This window comes from Halichoerus grypus, chromosome 7 (genome assembly GCF_964656455.1).
Source record: "Halichoerus grypus chromosome 7, mHalGry1.hap1.1, whole genome shotgun sequence".
NCBI classification, from domain to species: domain Eukaryota; kingdom Metazoa; phylum Chordata; class Mammalia; order Carnivora; family Phocidae; genus Halichoerus; species Halichoerus grypus.
The window spans coordinates 87,135,982-87,153,282 of record NC_135718.1 but is presented as its reverse complement, the minus strand read 5'-3'; the positions used below and the strand labels follow the sequence as shown (position 1 = coordinate 87,153,282).

General features: G+C 59.3%; 1 protein-coding gene across 1 annotated transcript in view; it reads right to left on the bottom strand.

Moving 5' to 3' along the window:
* Nucleotides 1–17,091, bottom strand: part of EPHX1 (epoxide hydrolase 1) — a 31,650-nt gene extending 14,559 nt beyond the window's left edge. Inside the window, exons 1-3 of the mRNA XM_036113536.2 lie at nucleotides 16,629–17,091; nucleotides 2,638–2,825; nucleotides 368–548 (exon numbers count right to left, since the gene is read on the bottom strand). Coding sequence (XP_035969429.1) covers nucleotides 368–548; nucleotides 2,638–2,820 — 364 coding nt within the window. The 5' untranslated portion in view covers nucleotides 2,821–2,825; nucleotides 16,629–17,091. The remainder of the gene's footprint in view (nucleotides 1–367; nucleotides 549–2,637; nucleotides 2,826–16,628) is intronic.
* Nucleotides 17,092–17,301: the final 210 nt, after the last annotated feature.

Genomic DNA, 17,301 nt, shown 5'->3' with positions numbered 1-17,301 from the left:
GCAATTTCTCGTAGGACTCTGTCTGAGGGGCCGAGCAGCCTGAGTGGACACGGTACCCCGGACTCAAAACCTCGGGCGGGGTTGAGCTGCCCGAGGCCACGCTCTCTCCTCTCCAAGGCTGTTCCATCACTGGGCCCGATTCTGCATTTCTTTGGCTTTTCAATGACCTCTGTGTTTCCCTGTCTTGCTCGAGGGCCCGCTGGGTTTGTGGGGATTCGGCATTCTTTCTGCCCCAGAGAGGTGACCCTACAAATACATCTGGAGGACCAGTATTTGGATTCTAAGTGGGGTCTAAGTCACGCCCCGCAACTGCGGAGGCCGCTCCCACGACAGACCGCCCTCACCAGCTGCTGTTGAGCAAACCTACCTTCAATCTTCGTCTTGAAGTGAGGGTACCTGTTGAGAATCTCCACCTGCTTCCTCCAGTCGAAGCCATTCCGCCAGTAGGAAAGGACTTTCCTCAGGTACTTGGAGTTGAAGCCAAAATGGAAGCGCACGTCCTCCAAAGGTGGGGTCAAACGGACCCTGTCGATCCTCCGGTGTAAGTCCTGGAGCAAAACGCGGGACCCCGGGGAGGGAGAGGGGTTGGGGGGGGGGCAGAGCACAGAGCAGGTTTGTTTCCAGAACACAGAGGAAGCCTGCAGTGACAAGACAGCGTGACAGCAGAGGAAAGCCGCCTCGTCCCGTCGGAGGGTGAGGAGGCCGCTGGTCTGCAGACGTGTGTCATGGGCTGCCAGGTTCACCCCAGAAGGAGCCTCCTTGTTTCCCACAACAGCGGCTGTTCCCAAAGCCTATGTTCTTCGCTTTTAAAAAAATTAATTTGAGAGAGAGAGCGCGCGCGTGCGCTTGCAACAGGGAGGGCAGAGGGAGAGAGAATCTTAAGCAGGCTCCCCCTGAGTGCAGAGCCCGATGCAGGGCTCGATCCCGGGGCCCCGAGATCACGACCCGAGCTGAAACCAAGAGTCAGCCCCTGAGCTGACGGAGCCCCCCAGGCACCCCTATGTTCTTCACCTTTGACTTCATGTTTACTTCTCCTCTTTGTTTTTAACCCCATGAATGACACGCATCTTTAACTTCTCTGGGCTTACGTGTGGCCAGCAAACCTTTTGTCAGAGGCCAGACAGTAACTATTTTAGGCTTTTCTCGCGGCCACTGGGCCACTCTGTCCCTGGAGCCTGGAAGCAGCCAGAGGCAGGGCGCGGACGAACGGACATGGCTGTGTGCCAGTAACACTTTATTTACGGACACAGAAATCCATGTGCCATGCACAGTTCACCCGTCCCGAGACTGTTCTTTTTGGATTGTTTTCAGCCGTTTAAAGATAGAAAAGCTCTTCCTAGCATGGGGGCTGTATAGACAGGTGGCAGGACAGACGTGTCCCACAGGCTGTGGTCAGCAGACTCCGAGCCTCAGCACTGAGGGAACCACGGTACCTCCATTGGGATCAAGACACAGACCAGGAGAGAAGGTGCAAGCCGACCGGCCGAGCATCGGGCTAGGATGTCCGCGTCCGCTCCTGGGGCCTCCCAAGTGTTACCTTCTCAGTCAGCGTCCTCCCGAGCACTCCAGGAGCCCAGGGTTCGGATGTTTGAGACTGAGTCTGAGAAGCCACGGAAGGCGTTATCCTCAGGGCCCAGCCTCCGCCCTGAGCAGTGAGGCGGCGGCAGCCCTACCCAAGGAGCGTCCGCCTGCTTTCTCTTGGGTGCAGCCCGCTTTCTGCTTCTTGAAAGCTCACTTTTTATTGGCACGTCTTACGGCATCCTCCCTCACTGATCCCTCAGTTACCTTTCCTCCGTGCCCAGTCCTTCTCTCGACTACGGGACTATGAGGGAACGGCGGGAAGGGCCTCTCTCTCCACCGGGCACCCAGCACCGCGCCTGCATACAGCAGGTGCTCCGATATGCATAGCCCGAAAGCAGGAATGGGCGGGGACATCCCGGGTCCCATTCACCCTCCGGGCCCAGGAGCGCACCCCACTGGGCACGGCCCTGTAACTCCAGCGTGGGGAGGGGCACAAGCTCTGGAGTTGGATGGACTCGAGTTTGAATCCTGCTTATTATCTCAGTCACCTGGGGTAAATTGCTTTACCTCTCTGAGCTTCAATTTCTGCACCTGTAGAAGGAACGCCAGTCCTCACCCTACAGGGTCACTGCAGGGACTGAACGTGACCACAAGCACCTGGCACACAGCAGGCGCATAATTAATGCTGACCCTGCGGCAGCTTCTCTGTACCCGAGCATTTGATGTCACCATGGCTTGCTTCTCACTTAGGACCTCCGCCCGGGGCCCTGATGAGAACCTGCTGGCTTTCTCTTGCAAGCTCACTCCCAGGGTTTCATGGGGGCGCAAAGGAGGAGGAAGCTGCTTTCTGTGACCTTCGATGCAGGTGCCCGGGGCCAGCTGGCATGCCCCTCTCACCTGGGCCCTGCTGGGCCTTGGGCAGGGGAAGGAGGAGACAGAGGAGGAAGGAGCAGAGGGGACGGGTGGGCAGGAGGGCAGGCTCTGCACCTGCCTGGTGGGAGAAAAGCAGAGGGAAACCCGCTCCCCAGGCCCGTCCCAGCCCCAGCCTCATGGGAACCATTGAAGGGGCCTTGCTGCCCTCCCCTCTGCTCAGCCCCCCTGCAAAAGGTGCCTTACCTCGATCTCCTCCTCGGAAGTCTCGACCTTGAAAGGGCGGATGCTCTCGTCCTCTGCAGCTGTGGGCCTCGCCCCAGGCCCCCACCACCCATCTTCAAGAGGCAACGTTTCCTCCTTGTCCCGGGAAACAAACCAGTAGATGAAAAAACCCAGCACAGAGGTGAGGAGAATTTCCAGCCACATGATTCCTGCAAGAGCGAGGAGACGCTGAATCCCTGCTCTCCCACCTGGCCGCTGACGTCATATACATTTTTTTTAAAGTAAGCACCACGCCCAGCACGGAGCCCAGTGCGGGGCTCGAACTCATGACCCTGAGACCAAGACCCGAGCTGAGATCAATAGTCGGACCCTTAACTGACTGAGCACCCCAGACCTCAGGTACTTCTGACCTAGAAAAAGAATATAAGCACATAGAAGAATCGGAAACCAAGAAAAAAAAAGACAAGATTCATCTGTAATTCTACTGAGCTATGAAATTCATTCTTCAAATTAGAAATATATGGACTCAGGGCAGCTTCTCCATAAGCCCCGGGTGTGGGGGCTGCACTTCCATGGCCTTGCGTTTCTCTGAGGGGCCTTCAACCCTGGAAGCTTCTCTCCACCCTCGTGAGCTCCCCCATTCCCCAGGAGAGCTGGGCTCCGGAGGCTCTGCCCCTTACTGTCTCTGGAGGGACCTGTCCCCATGCACATTGGGAACCAGCAGGGAGGTTCAGGGGGTGTCACAGGGGGAGTGTTACGAGGCCCGAACACAGCCATACGTCTCAGCTATAATTTTAAAACAGTTTTAGGAGATGGAATTCACATGCCGTACAATCCACCTGCCTCAAGTGTAGGATCTGGTGATTTTTAATGCATTCGCAGCTACATGCGGCCAGAACTACCATTTTACAACATTTCCATTACCACAAAGAGAAACTCCGTAGGTCTCAGCCCCTTGATGTCCCTATGGCGGCCCAGCCCTAGGCAACCACGAACCCCCTTTCTGTCTGTGTAGACCCACCTATCACGTTCGTAGAAGCTGTCCGAGTCCTCTTTGCCGAAGGACCCGCTGGGGCCTTACCGAGGCCCTGAGGTTGGCTCCTGCCACAGCTGCCCCCCTAAACCGGGCCACTGGGGGGCTGGTCCTTGAAATCCTGGTCCATGGGCGTCCAGAAATCACAGGCTCCCTGCCCTTCCCGCAGCACCTCAGAGATCGAAAGTCCCTTGCTGTCCCCACCCCACTGATACAGGGGACAGGTGTGCGCCCCCCTCCCCCCCAGGCCTTCTCGCTGCTGGGGGCTTGCGGTCTGGGCAGGTGACAGGCAGTGTTGGGGAGGGCTTCCTCTGGGCTCTGCTCGGAGCACTCTGTGCCATTCAGCTCACCTAATTATTGTAATAGGCCCATTTTACAGATGAGGAAATGAAGGCTGAGCAGTGTGTCCAAGCCCGAAGAGCCCGCAGATGGGGGAGGCAGGTTCCCAAGCTGGATGGACACCCTCCCACCTTACTCCCCACGCTTGGTTATGCGGGGAAGATTTCTCTGCACAATGGAACTGTGTGCCTCTCGAAGGCAGGGAGGATGTCCTTTGCCGCCCTAAATCCTCTCTGTTTCCCTCTAAGGTGGCATGGCGACGTGGACGGCACCACCACAACTGTAAGGGAGCTAGCTCCTAGAGAGAAACTAGGATAAATCAAAACCTTGCAGGAGAATTTCCTACAATCTCTGGAAAACAGGCAGAATCTACTAGAACTGGACCTTGACGAAGTCTGCGACTCAGCAATTACCCCAGGTATAGACCCGCCCTGAACGTGTGCACGTTTGCTAAAAGCCATAAACAGCAGCTCTATCTGTGCAGCCCCCCAAACTAGAAATGACCCAACGCCACCCATTCCGGATCACGGGGTCTTCACGATAGCACCCCACACTGTGAGACGGTGCCAAGCCGGAGAGCCAGACGCGAGAGAGCACACGTGGCCTGACTCCCTTTATAGAAAGGAAAGGACAAGCACGACCGTAATCTACGACGAGACTCCGGGACGGTGTTTTCCTCAGGCGGCGGGGCGGGGCCGGCACTCACGGCTGTTAAAGCCCCGTGTGATTACAAAGTGCAGAAGGGACAGGTCTGCACAAGGCCCAGGGAAGAGAGACGCGAAGAGCAAGGCTCGGGCAGGAGCAGGGCACAAGTCAGGGGTGCGCAGAGCCGTCGCCGCAGGGACACTCTATTAGGAGGCGGGGTGGCCACGGTCACGGGCCCCCCGAGCCTGCATGCTGCCCCTCAACTGCGGCAACCCACCTGGGCTCTCTTTACTCAGCAAGACAGGCAGCCTGGTTCCCGGAAGCTGGGGGTGCACAGGAGGGCTGACCCGATCGCTGGGTCCCCTGGGGGGGGGGCGACATGCTATCTTCCAGCCCCACCACACGCCAAGTGACACGCAGACCCCTTGTGGGTTTGGGGAAGCACCGTGATCCATCTGGGTATCACCGTTTGAGGACCCGGTGTGGCTTTCCCGGAGAACCCCCATTCCGTGGCACCCCCCCCAAGAGAAACTCTGACCACCCTGACTTTAAGAACTGGAACATCTTGGGGTTTACAAAAAGGGAGCTTTTACTGTTTCCGGCAGTTGAAATCCCAGTGCCACTGCTTTCCCGTGAGCTACCAAACCACCCTGCACATCTGTGGCCTCGTAAACTGGGGGTAACCATGCCCGGCTCAAAGCAGGTGCTCCGCCAACGTGCCTTCCTTCCCGAATCCCTTCTTACTGTGCGCAATCTTCAGGCTGGCAGAGACCCCAGAGGACGCCGTCTCTATTAGACGAATGAGCCCGCACCCCAGAGCCGTGTATGACACGGGCACCTGCCGTCTGGGAGTATCTGCTCCCCAAGGACGTGACTTGGGAGGATGGAGGCGGTGCGATGGGACCTCTGGCCATCTGCATCCTGCAACCCCTGTCCCTGGGCAGGTGCCCGTCTTTGTTTCCGTCTGTCCTGAGAAGCTGCAATTCTCAGCCCTGGGGGCAGATTTCTGTCCGGCCTTCACGTTTTCAGGGAGAGCTCTTGCGCAGGGTCTGCTCCTGCTGGGGTAGAAAACACTCCACCCCCTTCAAAACATCAAGGTTCAGGAGCCACTGTGAAAACTTCAGAAGAGTCATGCGATGCAGAAGCAGCAGGCCTGCTTCGTGGGGCGGGCTCCTGCCGCCCGAGCCTGGGAGGCACGCTCCGAGAGCTCCCGAGACATATTCGACCTGACTGCATTGCCCTGTGTTGTTTGGTTCGTAATGCACTTTCCCAGAACCCAGACCAAACACTCTGCTGGGAGAGCTGGGGGAGCAGAGGGGAGGAAGTCTTTCCCAACGAAAGCATTTTTTCCTCGGAGTTAGGGTACCCTTCCTAAAAAAGAGATCAGCTTGCCTCGTAAGGAAAATGTAGTTTTTGTTGTAAACCAGCCTGATTTCTTTCTTGTTTAGCATAATACCTGACAGCGGTCATGTGGTTACAGGAGACTGTGCTCAGAGGGACGTTGAGGACTCGGATAAGAAACGAGATCCTATGGAGTTTAAATCCCCAAATTCTTCCCTGAGGTCAAGTTCCGGACACATACTTATGCAACCGGGGGGAAAAAATCACGATCGGGGCGCCTGGGTGGCTCCGTCGGTTGGGCGTCTGCCTTCGGCTCACGTCATGATCCCAGGGTCCTGGGATCGAGCCCCACATCGGGCTCCCTGCTCAGCAGGAAGCCTGCTTCTCCCTCTGCCCCTCACCGGCTTGTGCTCTCTCTCTCTCCCTCACTCTCTCTCGAATAAATAAATAAATAAAATCTTTAAAAAAATCAGGGATCAGTTTGCAGCGAAGAGGTTACTTGGGCAATATGGTGACCTTAGGACTGAACGTAAAGTACTTGAAAGTGACAAGGGAAGCCCCCGGGGCAGTGAACTGTTTCCTCCTGCCTTGCTGGGTCTAACTTAGGAATGCAGGAGGGCAAATAAAGGAGGTGCTTCCGTCTGCCACACGGCTGAAAAGAACATTAGTCTGATAATTTTACCAAATGCCATCTCTCTGTTGTGCTTGGGGCAAAAACACAAGTTTAAAAACAGACAATTCATTTAAGGACTGAGACTAAAAGCTCCACTCTTTTCTTGTAACTTGAATTTGGTCTGTATAAAGTATCAGGAAGTCATGTATTCTTGTAAAGTAAATGGAAGATTTGGATTGGTGCCTTGGAAAAGTAAGGATCGCTTTGCTTTTTGGACCAGAGACGAGCTCAGCAGACACCGCGCGTGCGTGTGACGAGGAGCCGGGTTCTTTGCAGGCACAGGGAGTGAGCAGGCGCCCAGGCTCCAGCAGGACAGACGTGCTGATGGACACCTGACACCCTCCCAGGGATGGGCACAATGATACATGTAGGCAGGTGGAGAAGCGAGCAAAGGTGGGCGTGGTTAAGTTGGCCACAGAGGCTTCACGAGGAGGCAGCGGATTGGAGGGATACCCCGGGGTCCGCCGGCAGCGCACCTGCAGCGAGGAGCCCCGAGGGCCCCCACGTGGGCAGTGCCAGCGCTGACAGGGGAGAGCTCCGGGGTGCGGCTCTCGTGTCTGTCCCCTCCCCACCCTTCTGTGACGTGTTACTTCATCAGGACGACGCCGGGAGTTGTAACTCAGAGTCAGGATTGCCATTCAGGCGCCCCTTCTGTAGACCGGGAGCCGGGACTCAGGAGCGAGGTAAGGAAATGGGCACGGCATGGCTGCGTGAGAAGAAGGTGGGCTGGTCGGGTTACTGGGGACCCAGCACTGTGCCCCCGCGGCCTGCAGCGAGCTGGCCGCTCAGCAAACATGCGCCCGGACTGAGGCAGCGCCGCGGCGCCAGCGACCTTCCGCCCTTCCTTCCCGGCTCAGGAGTTTGCTTTTAGCGGCAAAGCCCAGCTAAACGCTACGCTTCTTGGCCCTCCCCGCAGCTCCCTCTGATGGAGGGATTAGGTGCCGACGAAGAGCCGTAAGTGTATTTGGGGCAGAGCCACCCGCGGCGCCGACAGCACTGGGTATGAATTGGGAAAAGACGCCCATTCTTCAAAACGCGATCAGAAAATTAACCTACTGTACTGCTTCGGTCATAAGATGCCTCATTGTCATCTGCTGGAAAGTATTTGTAAGCAAACATGCAAATCCACGATGTGGGTGACCTACATGGCATCTCTCGGGTCCCACAGTGCGCCACCTGCACGAGGGTGCATGGGTCCTGCACGTGTGTGGCAGACCACGTAAAGGGCGCTGACTCAGCTGGGAAGCGTGCACCTCTTGCCCTTCCCCTTCCTCCTTCATGCTTCTGGGGATACAGATGCGATGCCTGGACCCTGGTAGCCATTTTGGGCCAGGAGGGGATCTTGAGGAGAGAGGTCAGCGCTGGGGCAGTGATGGGGATGACGGGTTCCCACTGACCGTGGCGCCAGTGGCCCAGTCCTGGATTACTTACTCCAAACTTCCTCTGGCTGACAGGGGAACAAACTTCTTTATTGTTTGAGCCACTGTCACTCTGTTGTATTATATCAATCCTCACGAATTGTGAAAGTCGGGGGGAAAAAAAAATATACCCAGTCCTCCCTGTGGGCACTCTCTCAACAAGAAACACTCAGTCTTCAAAAGTTTCACTGCTGTATCCGCGCTCCCTGGCTGAGACATGTACCCGATGAATAAACATCGTCCTGTGGCCGGACTACAGAGAAGGGACGTTCTCCAAGGGCAGACACAATGCAGTGGTGGGCGGGGAGTCCATGGAACCTGCGCCCTCATCCTTCTCGAGGACAAGAGAGGGTGTCTTCCCACTCGGCTGCTTCTTTACATGAAAGGCAATTCTGTGACATCTGTCAAAATGTGAACCACGTGTGACCGGCAACTCCACGCTGGGATTTCTCTCCCCAGAACATGGAACCTGCGTTGTCATCAAATGTCTTATGCACAAGAGTATTTGCTGCAGGTTTTCTCCCCCTGCCCTCTCGGTAAAAGGGTAAGACTGGAAACAACCTGAATGTCCATCAGCTGGGGACGGAAATAAGCTGTGACGGATTCATTGAACGAATTTAGGGCCAGCCGCCCCAAATGTGCCCCTTTGGCATTGTGATGATTTTAAATAAAAGTCACTTAGGAAGCAGCTGGTGCGAGAGCCCTCAGACCCTCCTGTGTCCCCCTGAAAGCAGGAAAACAAGCCTCCCAAATGGAAAATGCCCTTCCTGTTGTAAGAAGTAGAAAGACACCCTTACCGCCAGAGATGAGGACTTGAGAGCCGAGGAAGTGGTAGAAACAGGCCGTGTTCTGTGTTTCTAATCTACTAGCCGCGGTCTAAATCCTGATTAGAATTCCCCTGATTAAGGCTCGCAAATGCCTGTTTTCTTGATCCTGTCAATTCCTCACACATTGATTGTCTCTGTCTCAAAAGTATAAAAACTGTCTGCCTTGGTCATTTCTTTGGGCCCCAATGTCTTTTTTTTTTTTTTTTTTAAAGATTTCATATTTATTTGAGAGAGAGCAAGCGAGAGAATACAAGCAGGGAGATCAGGAGAGGGAGAAGCAGACTGCCCTCAGAGCAAGGAGCCCGACATGGGGCTCGATCCCAGGACCCCGGGATCATGACCTGAGCCGAAGGCAGATGCTTCACTGACTGAGCCCCCCAGGCGTCCCAGGCCCCAGTGTCTTTACTGGACGTCCGTGCACAGGTCATAAAACTTTGGGGTTTTTCTCCTGGTTAATCTGTCTTGTGTAAATTGAATTCTTAGTCCAGCTGAAGACCCTGAGGGTAGAGGAAAAATTTTTCCTTCCCTACACTATGCAGAAGGTCACTTACCTGCAGTTCCAGAAAGATCTCCCTGATAGTTAAGTGAGAGTGGCAGGTACCACCGTGTTGACCAAAGGACACAACGTGCTGTGGACAGTCTGGGAATTCACCCAGACGCTGGCAACAGTGACTGCCCCAAGATTTTATTTACGATTTAAGCAGGGGAGGAACAGAGGGAGAGAGAGAATCTCCAGCAGACTCCACGCCGAGCATGGAGCTCGATCCCACGACCCCGAGATCGGGACCTGAGCCGAAACCAAGAGTCGGATGCTCAACCGACTGAGCTACCAGGGGCCCCATGAGGGAACAGTCTTGCACTAAATAAGCTTTTGTACCTTGAAAAAAAATCATCTTTTACCAAATGCATGTACTATCTAGTCAAAAACAACATAATCGTACATTTTTTAAAACAGGAAAACCCATAAGGGTGACGGAGAGTCTTCCCTGTGACTCGGTGTCAACAGTGAGTCGGACGCTGTCTCCGGGCCAGAGCCGCACAGAACACGCTCACGCAGCTGTGGCTGGGGTCCCGTTCTGTGACCTCCTGGTGGCCGAGACCCCGTCGGGATAAAGGACAATCTGGAAGCCCGGGGGCCTCTGCGGGCCACAGGCCTGGTGGAAATGTGAAGCCAATGGGTGAACAGGGCAGGCTGGGCTGCCAGAGATCCTGTGTCCAAACGGGGCCGTCCCTTCCTTGCGCGTGGCCCCTGCCGGCACGGGTGACAGACACGTGCGTGGTTCTAACCTAGACCCCAACGCCCCCCTGCCAACACGCCTGCTCCCAAGGATCTCAAAGCCTCCCCAGGTGCATCTGCAACTGTACCGTGATCTCGTCTTCTTCTGGGGTTCCCGCTCACCGTGGCGGGCACTACCCACCTTCCGAGCGCCGCACCAAAGGCCCAGACCATGACCTTGAACCCTCCTGCGTTCCACCCGCGTGGATGCAACCTATCGGCAAGTTCCAGCAGCTCTACCTCCAAGATAGTCTCGAGTCCACCTCCGTGACCACCTCCCCTGGACCAAAGCAAAGCCCCGGCCTGTCCCCTCACACGTGTGCTGCCCCCCCCATCCTCCGCAGTCAGAGTGACCTTCAACCCGCTTGCATCCCATCCCTCCTTAAAACCCTCGAATAGCTTCCCACTGCCCTTGGAACAGAGGGACACCGGCTCGGCCTTCAAGGCCCCTGTGGTCTGGGCTGCCCACCTCTCCCCTCCTCGCCCTCTCTGGGCCCAACCCCCACCTTCTTGGGGTCCTTCGGGCTCACCACGCTCCCTCCTCCTGCTGGGCCGATGCCCATTCCTCAGTCTGCTCTTCCCTCCCCTTCTCAGCTGCTTAACTCCCACTCCTCCTTCAGATTTCAAATCTAGTGTCCTTTCTCCCGGCAGCCTAGCCTGACCTCTTTCAGCTCGGTGCGCCTCCCAACCCTAGCTCCTGTCACGGTCACGTTTGTTCAAGGTTCTGCGCTACGGGCCGCCCCCACTGGAAGGAAGCTCCTTGCTGGTCGAGACCCTGTCTGCCTCGGCTCCCCTCGGGTCCCCACTGCCTGGCGTGCCCTGGATGCTCAGAAGTATCCGTCGGATGAATGAGTTTAACGATTCTTCGAATGACAGTGTTGAAACTTTTTAGAACTTTGGAACCAAGAGATGGCTGAATGCTCCCCGAGGAATCATACAGGACCCACTTCTCAGCCTACTCTGTAGATGAAGGCCCCCTGTATCTGAGATGCAGGGAGAGGGCTGGGTAGGTGGCAGGGGGCGCCACGGCAGATTTCCCCCAGAAGGAAGAGTGGACCGCCAGTACGCCAGGCAGACTGCAGATCTCAGGGTTCTGGATCTAAACAGATGAGGATCAGACTCAGGACCCCGCTGAAGGCAGCGGGGTGGGGGGTCTGCCAGCCTGTGCTCTCAGAGGCCCCCTCCCTCACACCCAGGCAGGTGGGAGAACCCCACCATCAGCAAGTGCTCCTGAACTCACCGAGAGTAGCAGCCAACCCGGGCCCTGCACTTACCCGTCTGGCCTTGGGCCAGGGCATCCCAGGCTGCTCTTGGGAGGGGGCCCAGCTCTGCCACCCCCGGGGGACTCCGCCCTCCGCCCCCGTGGCCCTGATGGTTTCCTGTGACTCACACTCACATGAGAGGGAGAACCTCAGCCAATTCTGGGGGGAGTGTGTCTCGACAGAGAACTCTGGGGCAGAGGCGTGGGGGGGACACGGAGACGGGCCAGGCAGAGAGGTGGCACTGGGGGTCTGCGTGCGCTCCCCGCCCAGGCCCCTGGCCGCCCTCCCCAGTCTGGCTGCGCCTGCCTGGGCGAAGGCAAAAGGACATCAGCAGGGAGGGACAAACAGATGGTTTCCCTTGCGGTGCAGGGCCGGCCTGCCAAGGCAGGAAGAACGGGAATGTTCTGCCACCCAGGCACTGCTGACAGCCACCGCCCCAGCCAAGGGGCTTCCCGAAGTTCCCTGGGGCCGAGAGCACCCTGGGGGCGCGGCTGGCGCCGGACGGAGCGGGGAGGGGGGTACACCCCGCCCGGCCCTGCACAGCCTCTGCCCCCACAGACCTTCCCCCGGACCCCGGTGGCCGATGGGGCCTCAGAGTGGGCGATGGGCGAGGCCCGGGACAGCCGCCAAGCAGCACGCCCTGCCCCCCTGTCCCCCCACCCCGCCCCGGGGCCTGGAGAACAGCCTGGGACAGCAGCCTGGAGCCAGCCCCGAGGTTGCAGGCAAAAACCAAGCAGAAGGAAAGAGCAGTAAACACAGCGTGGGGCGGGGTGCGGGCTTCTTGGGGGGAGCCCTGCTCTGGGCCTGGTGGAGGCTCGTCGCCACCTGCCATGCGGCCTGTCCCCCACCCCCCAAACCGACTATTCGTGCCTCTGCATAGACAGAACATGACTGGTGTTGCTGGTCGGATGGAGTGTTCTCGGAGCCGGGAGCCAGCCGGCCGCTGGTCAGGCGCTGGCTGCCCGCCTCCGGTCCTGGCCCTGCCGCCCACTCCAGGCCAGTGACCCCACCTCTCCAGGCCTCACCGAACTGGGGGTATTCAGAGAGTCACCTACGCGGGCACTCACTTTGCTTGTCAGTCCCCAGAACACCCCGACCCATGTCCTTATCCAGCACTTTCCCTGAGGAAGTGCTTCCCGAACCGAGATGGGGAGCTGAGCGGTGGTCCTCGGAGGAGGGACGGCAGAAAGTGAGGGGTGCCCAGCCTGCCTCTCCAGCAGTGGGACAAGGGAGGGCCGATGGCGGGGCCGGCCGACCCCAAGCACCTCAGGAGAGGGCCCAGGGAATGCAGACTTAGCTGCCGAGCAGAGGCCCACAGACCCATGGACATAGCCCTCCACGCAGGCCTGGGGCTGAGTAACGCAGGGGGCCCCGGGGTCACTGGAGGCCCTGCTCCCTCTCCTGGGCTGCCCCAGGAGACCGGGCCAGTTCTCCACTGGCCTTACCTTACAAGAGAAAAGCCCCGAGCAGAGCTCAGGTCACTGCCTCTGAGGAAAAGCAATTTACCTTGCGTGGGATTTCAACACTTGGCATCCCATTCAGAGGAATGGGCCGTGCAGGCTGAAATGCGGTCATGCGCATACTCGATCTCCTTCCCCTCTGCCCCCCAGGGTGGCCAACCCTCAACAATGTGCTCCCTGGTCTGGAAGCTTCCTCAATGTTGTTGTGTAAGGTGATAGCGCCCTTGGCCGGGCCGGGGGCCTCGCTGAGTAACCTAAGCCGGCTTTCTCCTCCGGAATGTGGCGAAAGGCCCCATCCAGGAATGTTCTGGGCTGTTGGTATCTTGGTGGGTGTTAGTTTGCTTGCGGCAATGTCTGGGTAGCAGAAAGGAATAAAAAGTTGCAAAAGGCTAAAAAGACTTCTCGAGTACGGTGGAAGGTCCTGGCGGACACAGCAGCCTGCCTTGGAGGGAGGGAGGCGGGCGCAGACCCGGGCGAGGACCTGCCACCTTTCCGCGCATGGTGGCTGGGCCTGCTGGCTGCTGCCTTGCAGTGACCACGTGGTCCAGCAAGTAGGCAAAAAAAAAAAAAAAACACCAAAAACTGGAAAGCGGAAAAATACATCCATGTTTCCCCCAAAGACTTGGAAAGAGAGTCAGACTCCCTGAGCTGCACTGTCACTGCGTTGGGTCCAAGAAGACAACTGAATTCAGTGTATTTATCAATCTTCCCCAAAGGTAAGGGCGGCAAAAACTGTTCCCGACCCGGGGACCTCCTATTCCTCCCATGGTCCTCCTTTGTGGGTCAGCTATAGAATCTTCTGGAACGTCTCTGAGCTCCTCGGAGACAAGAACCTTTTGTCCCCTAATGGGAGCACCTCCGGCGAGGCCTCGGAGAGGGAGGCTTTGCAGCAGCGGGACCACGCACCCACGCACTGGACACAGTGGGGTGTCCACGCCAGGTGTGTGAGCCCGGCTGGGGGAGGGCCTGCGCTGGACCTCAGAGGGTGAGGAAGGGTGAACCATGACCTCCCTCAGGAAAGTAAACACACCTTGATGGAAGTGAAAACCCCAGTTTGAACTCGGTTTGCACCGAGTGTGTTTGATTATATAACCAAGGATGGGACTGCACGCCCGCGCCCTGCGCGCCCGCGCTCTCCTCGGCGAGAGGGAGGTTTTCCCGGAGCGCGCACCATTCCTCTCTCCTTAGGGAAGGCAGGTGGCTGGCTCCTTGGCAAAACTTGGGTCCCCTCTTGGGGAACTGCTCGGGGGCCTTCTCCCTGCTGCACCCCCAACCCTACCCACACAGCACCCTGGAGTGCAGGGCCCAGCGCAGGAACACCCACAGGGGGGTGGGTGGCGACCAGGGGGCCAGCTGGGCTGCTTCAATCCTGAGCCCCCACCCTCTGTCCGAGGGTTTGCAGCTGCCCTCCTGCCCTCCATAGGCGGCAGGGTCCCCCCAGGCCCCATCAAAACTGACCGCTCCCCACCAACACGTTTCTTTCCCTGAAGGTCCATTTGGACTTCTTAACTGCACAGTTGTCAGATACTAGAGCTCCGGGGCCTTGCAGACTGAACAGCTCAACCCCCTCATTTTAGGGGTGAGGTCCGGGGGGGGAGGGACATATGGATGGCACAGGTAGGACACGCGTCCCCTCTTCTTTCTAGGCCAACTCGCCTTCCGCACCACTGTATTACCTCAGCGAAAACAATTGCTGAGGATTCGGGGTCGAGGGCCCTTCCAGAGGTGGGTTGGGGCATGAGCTCCAGGGGCCCCGCAAACCCACAGCTGGCCGCGCTTCCTGTGGTCCTCCGGGCCCAGTGCGCGTCCTTGGCGTGATCCCCTCAACAGTGGCCCCCCCTCATTCTGTGTGCCCGGCTGTGTTCCGCGGCTCTGCGCACCTCCACTCAAGAATGGAGAAATGGAGTCTGGCCGTCCCCGTGCCACCTTGGGTCTGGGCCCGGGCCAGGACGCTGAAGAGGAGAGTCTGGGTGCCTGGGGAGCGGTTACTAAGCCTGGGGTCTATCGGGCTCGTGCGTCCATGGCCGGGGCTCCCTGTCAGCGGCAGTGGGAGCCCGGGACAGGCCCCTCTGCCCAAGCGCACTTGGCCACTTCGAAGAGACACCCCGGCAAAAGGCCCTAGGCCCATGGGGGCACACAGGTTGCAGCAGATGGCCTTGAGGTTCACTCTGGCTACCCTGCTGAGCAGCTACTGTCTGTGTGTCTCTGGAGGTCTTTCCCTTCCTGGCGCTGGGTGGGGGGTGGGGGCAGGCGCAGAAATTTCCCGAGTCCTCTCGCGCTCAAGCTGGGCCAGTGCTGTTTACACAGGAGGTCACTCACACCGAAGGCCCTGGTGGCAGCCAGGCCCACACTCAGAAAACACGGATCAAGGTCGTCTGTGCCAGGAGCTCTCCTGCCCCAGGGCCTTTGCTCTCGCTCTTCCCTCAGCCTGGTGCACAGTCCCCGAGGGCAATCTGCCACTCTCCACTCTTCAGGATTATTCAGACATCACCTCTCAACCGCGGCTTCTCTTTCACCTGACACCCCTTCCCTCTCCAGGGTTTTACTGTCTTCTGACGCACTTAAATTTTACAAGTTTATTTTATGTCCGCCTCTGCCTCCTAAACCTGCCCGCCTCGTGAGGGCACGTTCCGCCGCAGCCCCCTGCCCAGGGCAGAGCCGGCGGTCCCTGAGCACCGCCCACGCCTCCCAGGGAAACACACCGGTCCTCCACGGCCCTCCTAGGTGTGGAAATTTGGGGGGAAGCCGCTGCCGAACAATCCCGGAACGTTTTGCTAAAGCAGCGCGGCGGCGCTAGCCCTGAAGGAAGCAAGCTCCCAGCAGACGACGTTACTTTCTGGAGCCAGGACGCTTCCTGAGAATGTTCATCTTCAGCGCAGCTGCATTCAGGGGAGGCCCACGTCCCGGGCAATTTCCCACACAGCTCACCAGTCCGAGCAAAGGCTGAGCTGAGGGCAGAGGTGGCAAATGCACGCCCCCCAGCTCCCCCCTTCCCGGGTGCGGGCTGCAGAGCGTCGCAGGCTGCCAGGGCCGGAGAGGGGGTCTGTCGGTGCAGGCGCGAGGGCAGATCCGGGCTTCGCGGAACCCGACGCTTACACCGTGGGGGCGGGAGGGCAAGCGGGCCACGCAGCCTTAGAGGAAGAGGTCAACCTTAGCACAGCAGGATTGTGCCCAGGTGTCCCCCCGGCTGCGTGGCGGGCAGGCCTGCTCTCCCGGGCGAAGAGCGGTGGTGGTGGTGGTGGGGGGGAACCGGGCGGCGGACACGGAGGGCAGGAAAGCACACTCCAACCGCGAGATCTGACACAGCTTTTAGGACTCCGGCGACAAACAAGGGCATTTCACTGCGGGGCGCGATGCACCCTGGAAGCAAGACTCTCGGGGAGTGCGGGGCCTGGGGACCCCCGCCGCGCTCCCCCCCGCCCCTCCCTGTCCCTCCCATCCCCCTCCTCTGCCCGAGCGCGCTCGCAGGGCCTGCCCGGGCCTCTTCCCCAGCCGCGCGCTCCTGCAGCCCCGGGGGCCCGAGGCGTGAGCAAGTCACGCCTGCAAGTCCCACTGCCGCCCGTGCCCCCACACCCGGCCCCCCGCAACCGCGCGCCCCGCAACCGTGTCCCCACACTCGCCCCCTCGCCCCTCCGGAACCGCGTCCCCACAGTCGCCCCCCTCACCCCTCGCGCCCCCACACTCGGCCCCCCGCACCCCCACAACCGCCCGCGCGCCCGCGCCCCCGCGCCCCCTTACAGTCGTCGGCTTCCAGGCCCCAAGGCTCCGGCGGCAGCGGCGGGCGCGCGGTCCCCTGCACTCCCGCTCTGCTGGCTCGGGCGACCCCGCGCTGACCCCGCCCAGGCTCGGCCCCCGAGGGGCGGTCCGCGGTCGGGCCCAGGGCCTCCGGAGGACCCGGTTCAGTCCCGTCCCGCCCCTGTTACCGGTCGGGTCACCCGCTCCCGGGCTGCGCCCCTGCTGGAAGACGGCGCCTCCAAGTGCGGCCCGCGGCCCCGGGTGCAGACTCGGAGCCGAGGCGTTTAGGGACCTGGAGCAGTTTGGGGCAGCCCCTGGGTCGGCTGACTCCGGGAGCGGAGGTGTCCTTCGCGTTTCTTCCCTGCAGACTTCGCTGCCCCTGCACCTCGCACACGTGTGGGGCCGGGCGCGCTGGGCAACTTAAGTCCAAACCCAGTCGTCTGCACGGAGGCAGGAGCTGCCCCCAGGTCTTCCCAGCGAGGACCCGGGTCTGCGGCGCCGACACGGAAGGGGTGGGGGCTGGGGCTCCCCTGACTCGTCCCACGGGCACTGATCGCAGACCTCCGCCCGGGGACGGCCCTGCTTTCCTCCTCGAGACCCCCAGCGCCTGTAATGCGCCCAGGAGGCGGCTGTCCCCACGCCCGGCACCCTCAGGCCTCAGTCGGCAGACGGCCCG